Source organism: Saccopteryx leptura, chromosome 2 (genome assembly GCF_036850995.1).
Source record: "Saccopteryx leptura isolate mSacLep1 chromosome 2, mSacLep1_pri_phased_curated, whole genome shotgun sequence".
Lineage (NCBI taxonomy): Eukaryota > Metazoa > Chordata > Mammalia > Chiroptera > Emballonuridae > Saccopteryx > Saccopteryx leptura.
Genome location: NC_089504.1, coordinates 335,718,975 through 335,727,718, shown reverse-complemented (window position 1 = coordinate 335,727,718; position 8,744 = coordinate 335,718,975). Strand labels below are relative to the sequence as shown.

Here is an 8,744-nt window from a genome sequence, read left to right as displayed (position 1 = left end):
CTCTGCCCATCCTGGGCGTCGCTATGTTGCGACCAGAGCCACTCTAGCGCCTGAGGCAGAGGCCACAGAGCCATCCCCAGCGCCCAGGCCATCTTTGCTCCAATGGAGCCTTGGCTGCGGGAGGGGAAGAGAGAAACAGAGAGGAAAGCGCGGCGGAGGGGTAGAGAAGCAGATGGGCGCCTCTCCTGTGTGCCCTGGCCGGGAATCGAACCCGGGTCCTCCGCACGCTAGGCCGACGCTCTACCGCTGAGCCAACCGGCCAGGGCTATTTCTCATTTTCAAGATTCCAATTGAGAGGCTCCAAAAGATAAAGGGGGTGTTAGGCCACAAATTGTCCAAGATATATCAAGTTCCACAGGCTGCTAAGGTAATCTGGGAGATCCTAAGTGACTAAACAGCTTCTCCTCACTTTGTAGACCCTCTGCTTTTTCTCCAGAAAGTAATGACCTCCGGGAGGAGATAGCAATCGAGGTTTACAGGAGGAAAATCCAGGTAGGCTGCTCATCAGGAACACGGGCCCACATAAAGTGAAAACTGCATACTGTTGGAGGCTGCTGCTGACGCTGGACCAATCCAAAGTGGTTTTGGAAAAAGGATCCTGCAAGCCCCTACGGAGCCCTGGTTGGTTAGCTCCGTTGGTTAGAGCATCGTCCTGATATGCAGAGGTTAATCCCAGTCAGGGTACTTATAGAAACAGATCAATGTTTCTCTCTTTCTCTCTCTAAAGATCAGTAAAATTTTTTTTCCTTTTTTTACAGGGACAAAGAGAGAGAGAGAGAGAGAGTCAGAGGGATAGATAGGGACAGATAGGAACTGAGAGAGAGATGAGAAGCATCAATCATCAGTTTTTTATTGTGACACTTTAGTTGTTCATTGATTGCTTTCTCATACGTGCCTTGACCATGGGCCTTCAGCAGACCGAGTAACCCCTTGCTGTAGCCAGCAACCTTGGGTTCAAGCTGGTGAGCTTTTTGCTCAAACCAGATGAGCCCGCACTCAAGCTGGCGACCTCAGGGTCTCAAACCTAGGTCCTCTGCATGCCAGTCCGACGCTCTATCCACTGCGCCACAGCCTGGTCAGGCAATAATTAAAAAATTTTAAAAGTAAAATAAAAGGACCCTTATGGAAACCGGTGGAACACACGCGCACACACGCACACACCTCCTCCCACACGGGTTTCTCCAGCTGGGTGAAGTCAGGCACGGTAAGAGAACGCTTCCTGTCCCTTACACACACCCACCCACACACCCACACACACACACACTCTCTCTCTCTCTCTCTCTCTCTCTCTCTCTCTCTCTCAGCTGGGTGAAGCCAGGCGCGGTAAGAGAACGCTTCCTGTCCCTTGGCCTCGTGGGAGATGTAGTCTTTCAGGAAACTGGGCTAGAAGGGAAACTTTCGCAGTGGAGTGTATATAGGATTCCAAAACCATGATCATGCTCAAACTCCGCTCATTTATCCCTTTTCTTGACCTCTGCCAGTATCCAGAGTTGTTCCTTCCGCACCGCTCTCCCTCGTCTCGTGTGTCTCCACCCTTTGAGCCAATCTAGCTCTCCCCGGCTCGTTCGCCTTTCTGCCTCTTCCACCAATCACAGCTGAGTTCAGGCCAGTTCCCGGAGTGCTTTGCCGCTGCAATGGCTGCCACCGGCTGTCGTGGGGCTGCGCTCTTTCCAGCAGTGTTAGGGTTTTGGCAACTGGGTCCTGTCGCGGCGAGGGAGTGGGCGACGCGGTCCCTATCGCTCTTGGGCTGTCAGCGGAGGCGCGTGTACTGTGTCGCAGGCGCCACTTCCTCTGGTCCCCTCCTGGCCTCGGCTTCTAGACGTTATAGCCAGAACTCAGCTCTGGACTGCTTCCTCGGACTCTCTCAGCCCGACAATTCATTGACTCCTCGCGTCCCGGCCGTGTCCATGCACAGAGGTAAAGGGCACAGATTTCTCCGGAACTGTCACAAGTTTTATCATTAAAAGTCCCGTATTGGGGAAATCCCTCAGCCTGGGGATATTATTTTTGGCCCGTGTTATGGAACACAATGTAAAGGCCTTCAGACAGGTGAGCAGTGAAGGACCTAACAGGAGAAAGATACCTGTTCTAACAATTTGCGAACCAGATGGAACTCATCTAGTCACAACCAGAGACCTCACAAAGCACGAAATTGAAGGACCACAGCCCAAGTGGAGTTGTGGCTCTGTAGCCCCACATGGGAAGTAGACTATCCAATAAGTATGCCATGTACTTGCAAGACACTGGACTACACCTGGGAAATAACACCTTCTATTCAGGTGGGGAGTAGTATATATAGACTAGAGTCGATGTCCCTATATACCAAGGTTGCAGAGTTCCATCCCCCCTTAGGGCGCATACAACTGACAAATGCATGGATAGGTGGAACAACATATCAATGTTTCTCTTTCTCAAATCAATAAAACTTTTTATTTATTTATTTTTATTTTTATTTATTTATTTTTATTTTTATTTATTTATTTTTTTTACAGAGACAGAGAGTGAGTCAGAGAGAGGGATAGACAGGGACAGACAGACAGGAACGGAGAGAGATGAGAAGCATCAATCATCAGTTTTTCATTGCGCATTGCAACACCTTAGTTCATTGATTGCCCTCTCATATATGCCTTGACCGCGGGCCTTCAGCAGACCGAGGAACCCCTTGCTGGAGCCAGCGATCTTGGATTCAAACTGGTGAGCTTTGCTCAAACCAGATGAGCCCTTGCTCAAGCTGGCGACCTCGGGGTCTCGAATCTGGGTCCTCCACATCCCAGTCTGACGCTCTATCCACTGCGCCACCACCTGGTCAGGCCAATAAAACTTTTTAAAATATCTTCATTTTACATATGGGAAAACTCAGGATCACTTCTCTGCCTTTTGACTTAGGATCAGGCTTAGATATTTGTTCTTTTTTTTTATTGATTTTAGAAAGAGGGGCCTGACCTGTGGTGGCGCAGTGGATAAAGTGTCGACCTGGAAATGCTGAGGTCGCCGGTTCGAAACCCTGGGCTTGCCTGGTCAAGGCACATAGGGGAGTTGATGCTTCCAGCTCCTCCCCCCCTTCTCTCTCTCTGTCTCTCCTCTCTCTCTCTCTCTCTCTCTCTCTTTCTCTCTCCCTCACCTCTCTAAAATGAATAAATTATAAAAAAAAAAGAAAGAAAGAAAGAGGAAAGGGAAGATAGAAACAGTTTGTTGTGCCTGACCAGGCGGTGGCACAGTGGATAGAGCGTCGGACTGGGATGCAGAGGACTCGGGTTTGAGACCTCGAGGTCGCCAGCTTGAGTGCGGGCTCATCTGGTTTGAGGAAAAGCCCACCAGCTTGAACCCAAGGTTGCTGGCTCCAGCAAGGGGTTACTTGGTCTGCTGAAGGCCCGCGGTCAAGGCACATATGAGAGGGCAATCAATGAACAACTAAGGTGTTGCAATGCGCAATGAAAAACTGATGATTGATGCTTCTCATCTCTCTCTGTTCCTGCCTGTCTGTCCCTGTCTATCCCTCTCTCTGACTCACTCTCTGTCTCTGTAAAAAAAAAAAGAAACAGTTTGTTGTTCCACTTATTTATGCATTTATTGGCTGATACTTGTATGTGCTCTGACCTTCAGGATCAAACCTACAACCTTTGCAGATTGGGAGGATGCTGTAACAAACTGAGCTACCTGGCCATGGCTTAGATATCTGTTCTTATCAGCTTAGAGGATAACATTATTATTTTTTATTATTTATTTTTTTAGGGGAGGACAGAGAGACAGACAGGGACAGCCAGACAGGAAGAGGGATGAGAAGCATCAACTCATAGTTGTGACACCTTAGTTGTTCATTGATTGCTTTCTCATATGTGCCTTGACCAGGGGGCTCCAACTGAGCCAGTGACCCCTTGCTCAAGTCAATGACCTTGGGCTTCAAGCCAGCAACCATGGGGTCATGTCTATGATCCCACACTCAAGCTGGATGAGTTTACACTCAAATCAGCGACCTCTGGGTTTTGAACCTGGGCCCTTAAGCATCCCAAGTTGATGCTCTATCCACTGCACCACTGCCTGGTCAGGCGAGGACAACATATTAAATGGACTTTTGGAGCAGGGAGATGGGAATAGGAGCTTGCTCTGTCCATGCCGCGCATCCACCCACTACTGCAATACCTCTTGCACTAGTTAGTACACCCTCTTGGGGTGGGGGAGGGAGAAGTAAGAATTTTAGAGAGGTTAGAGGACTTGATAAAGTTATATAGTATAAACTAGTTATTGTTCAAAGTCTCAAAGGCAGGTCTTGGCTTCAAGCTGGTACATTAGTCTTGTATCCCTACTCCCTTTGTGGGTTGGTAGGACTGTGTACCTGACAGGATCCAGACTGTACCCTCTTACTCTCCTGCCCTCCTGCCCCCCCCCCCCACAGATGAGCAGGATCTCCTCTTGGTTCATCATCCCGACATGCCTGAGAACCCCCGTGTCCTACGAGTGGTCCTTCTGGGTGCCCCGAATGCAGGGAAGTCAACGCTCTCCAACCAGCTGCTGGGCCGAAAAGTATGCTGCATCTTTGACCTCCCACCTCCCCGCAACCACATAGATCCTTTTCATCTCTCTGGGTATTGTCATAGAGGGACCTGGGACCTCACTTGGGACTTCTTTGTTTTTGGCAGGTGTTTCCTGTCTCCAAGAAGGTGCATACTACTCGCTGCCAAGCTCTAGGGGTCATCACAGAGGAAGAGGCTCAGGTGGTAGGTACCTACAACAGGACATAGAGTGAAGCTAAGAGGGACTCTCTTAGTGTTAGACCTGAAGAAAAGTATATTTAGACTTACTTCTCTAAGGGAAGAGGGTCTTCTCTTCCTTTAGGCCTGGAGCAATTTTCTGTCTTGCCCTCTGGTATCTAGTCAGAAAGGTTCATTTTCTCTTTACCGCCCCCTAATCTTCCATATATTCACAGTCATCGTCTTTCTCCTGGATCCCATCTAGAATTTTTTTTAAAGATTAATTTATTCATTTTATAGAGAAGGGGGGGAGGAGCAGGAAGCATCAACTCCCATATGTGCCTTGACCAGGCAAGCCCAGGGTTTCAAACCAGTGACCTCAGTGTTCCAGGTCAACACTTTATCCTCTGCACCACCACAGGTCAGACCCATCTGGAATGTAAACAAAGCTAGAGGGTAAAATCTAGTCAGCTTGGCCCAGAAGTTGGCGGGGGGTGGGGGGGAGATGCAGGGGAAACAATCATCAAGGGTGGCCTTTCTCTCATTCCTAATCATAATCTTTTCTCCTGGGGCCTGGGGGTCTGGGCATCTCTCATTCCTGATTTTAGATTCTGCTTGATACACCTGGCCTGATCAGTCCTGTTAAACAGAAGAGGTAATAGTTATGGACACGAGGGTTGTAGGGAGAAAGGTATTGAAGAAGAGGTGGGGAGATTCCATTACAAGGGCTGGAAAACCCCCTTTTTTTCTTTTTGGAAAACCCCTTTATCACACCCCATCCCTCATCAGGAGTTATTCAGTCATAAGGCTCTTCCTGACCTATGTTCGTCTGTCCTGCAGGCACCATCTGGAGCCCTCTTTGTTGGAAGATCCATGGAAGAGTATGGAATCTGCTGATCTAGGTTAGGCTCAAGATGAGAATCTAAAACCCAATTTACACTGTTCTGGCCTCTTATTCCTGATAGTTCGGGAGGTGGGTGGGGGTGTTAGCCAGATCCCATACCATTGGAAGTTCTTGTGGGGTGAGGAAAAGAGTGGTCATATCTTTTCCCTTCTCCCGACCCTGTTAACTTTCAGCTGTGGTTATTGTGGATGTCTCTGACAAGTGGACTCGGAACCAACTCAGCCCCCAAGTGCTCCGGTGCTTGACCCAGTTCTCCCAAGTTCCCAGCATCCTTGTCATGAACAAGGTGGGCACCACCTATCCGAGGAAGGGGTCTGTTTCCTTTTAAGGCCCCATCGTGCTAACCACACACCCTCTGCCTATTCCCCATGCCCAGGTAGATTGCTTAAAGCAGAAGTCAGTTCTCTTGGAGCTCACGGCAGCCCTCACTGAAGGTGTGGTCAATGGCAAGAAGCTCAAGATAAGGCAGGCCTTCCACTCACAACCAGGCATCCATTGCCCCAGCCCAGCAGCTAAGGGCCCAAACACACCGTCTGTTGAAGGCCCTCAGAGAATTGGCTGGCCCCACTTCCAAGAGATCTTCATGTTGTCAGCCCTAAGCCAGGAGGATGTGAAAACACTAAAGGTCAGTCAGCCGTGGCCAATAGCCCAGCCTTTGGCTTCCACCACATGAAGACGAGCCTCAGAGTCCTTCCTGGAATTGAGAGTGAGTAGGAAGGTCCTGTTTGGTACTGTGATGCTCACCTACTCCCTTTGTGCCCATAGCAATACCTCCTTGCACAGGCCCGGCCAGGGCCCTGGGAGTTCCATAGTGAAGTCCTCACTAACCAGACACCTGAAGAGATCTGTGCCAACATCATCCGAGAGAAACTGCTAGAGCATCTGCCCCAGGAGGTGCCCTACAATGTGCAGCAGGTACAGGCCCGGTGAAAGGATCTGGGGGCTCTCCAACAGGTGCACACTCAGAGCAGGACAGCCGGATCCCAGAGAGATAGGGGTATGGACCTGCCTGACTAACCATGTTTCCTTGTGCAGAAAACAATTGTGTGGGAGGAAGGGCCAAGTGGAGAGCTGATGATCGTACAGAGGCTTCTGGTGCCTAAAGAGTCTCATATGGTAAGCAGGGCTGGGCTTGGAAGAGGGTCTAAGGCTCTATTAGGCAGGGTGCTTCCCTCACTGCTCGAGAGCCCTGAGAGCAGGCTTATGGTCTCTTTCTTTTATCCCACCCTCAGAGGATCCTGATTGGCCCAAAGGGGCACCTGATCTCCCAGATTGCAGAGGAGGTGGGCCGTGACCTCATGAACATCTTTCTCTGTGATGTTCGGCTACGACTTTCTGTGAAGCTCCTCACTTGACCACCCTCTGCTATGGCTCCCAAGACATCCCAGTCCAACGTTCTGCGGGAACCACTGACCAGAATTGCCACTGCCCGGGGCCTGCAAGGACTGGTGAGGGGCACGGATACTGACTGACTGACTGGCTGGCTGGCTCTGGCTGCCCTGGCTTGCCTAGTCTGCGGAGCACCTGCCCAGCCATATCTTGTGTTGGAGGAAAGAACCTTAGCTTAGTCCTCAGGTAATTCCTCTCACTGGGTCTAGGTCTAAAAGTTGGCCCTTTGGTGGGAGCAGTGTCACCCTGCTTTCTCCTGGTATTGGTCCCAGAGTTTTGCCCTGAGTTGCCAGTTGTTAGCAGAGAGGAGATCTTTTTCCTCTCCCCTCCGATCCTCCACCTTGAAGCAATGTAAGGACCCATGTATCCTGAGTGAGAGTGTGCTTCCCACCTGCTTCCCAAGTCCTGATCCCTCCCACCCCATCATTCTCACCATTCTTGGATGCGAATAAAGTTAAAAGACAAGCATTCTGGTTCTCACCTTTATTTTCTTAGAACAGGAAAGAGGAAACTTACCCATTCCCTCACCCCCGCCCTGTTGTCTAACTGGAGTCTCCCTCCCTTCCAGTAGTCTGCTCCAGAGTCCTGAGGTCTCTTCTTGGCACGTTTTCTGGGTGCAGCAAGAGAACCGTTACCATTACTAAACTCAGTAATGGTAACGGTTTCCTCACCATTCCCAAGTGCCCTGTCAGTGGCCAGGCGGTGATAGGCTGATTGGTGAGCATGGTGGGCTTGTGGTATCCTCTGCGCTTCTCGTTAGACTCCAGAGCTGGGGGGTACCCGGACTAGTACATCATCTATACTGTAGTGTCTCATTGCAAACTTACAGTATATGATGATATCCCAGCCAGGGCCCTACGGGGGCCACAAGGAGCATGGCTTGGAGAACACTGTGGCAGGGAAAGCCGGGGGCCTGGGGGTAGAGCAGGACAGGTCAAGGCTGGACACACACAGCTCCCTGGTCCTTGCATCTTGATTCTGTAATCAAGGACTTTCCAAGTGGGTTGGGGGAAGGGCACTGGCTCAAAGAACTCTGCAGAGCAAGAATCTGTTAAGATTGCCTTAGGGGGCCTGACCTGTGGTGGCGCAGTGGGATAAAGCCTCGACCTGGAACACTGAGGTCGCCGGTTTGAAACCTTGGGCTTGCCTGGTCAAGGCACATATGGGAGTTGATGCTTCCTGCTCCTCCCCCTTCTCTCTCTCTCTGTCTCTCTCTCTCTCACTCCTCTCTCTCTAAAAAAAATCAATAAATAAAATATTTAAAAAAAAATGGCCCTGGCCGGTTGGCTCAGTGGTAGAGCGTCGGCCTGGCGTGCGGGGGACCCAGGTTCAATTCCCGGCCAGGGCACATAGGAGAGGCGCCCATTTGCTTCTCCACCCCCCCCTCCTTCCTTTCTGTCTCTCTCTTCCTCTCCCGCAGCCAAGGCTCCATTGGAGCAAAGATGGCCCTGGCGCTGGGGATGGCTCCTTGGCCTCTGCCCCAGGCGCTGGAGGGGCAGAGCATCGCCCCCTGGTGGGCAGAGCGTCGCCCCTGGTGGGCGTGCCAGGTGGATCCCGGTGGGGCGCATGCGGGAGTCTGTCTGACTGTCTCTCCCCATTTCCAGCTTCAGAAAAATACAAAAAAAAAAAAAAAAAAACCTTAAAAAAAAAAAAAAGATTGCCTTAGGGACCCAGCACCAGAGCTAAACCAGAGATCACATAATGAGGCAGAAGGTTGCCTCTGGTCAGATCAACAGACAGACAGACCCAGAGGAGGGGCACTT

General features: G+C 50.6%; 1 protein-coding gene across 1 annotated transcript; it reads left to right on the top strand.

The window, feature by feature from the left end:
* Positions 1 to 1,610: 1,610 nt before the first annotated feature.
* On the top strand, positions 1,611 to 7,446 carry ERAL1 (Era like 12S mitochondrial rRNA chaperone 1). The gene is made up of 10 exons (XM_066363652.1): positions 1,611 to 1,917; positions 4,394 to 4,521; positions 4,638 to 4,715; positions 5,297 to 5,343; positions 5,529 to 5,590; positions 5,766 to 5,878; positions 5,969 to 6,217; positions 6,358 to 6,507; positions 6,628 to 6,708; positions 6,825 to 7,446. Exons 1-10 carry the CDS (start codon positions 1,635 to 1,637, stop codon positions 6,945 to 6,947), a joined length of 1,314 nt encoding a protein of 437 aa, XP_066219749.1. The 5' UTR covers positions 1,611 to 1,634; the 3' UTR covers positions 6,948 to 7,446.
* Positions 7,447 to 8,744: the final 1,298 nt, after the last annotated feature.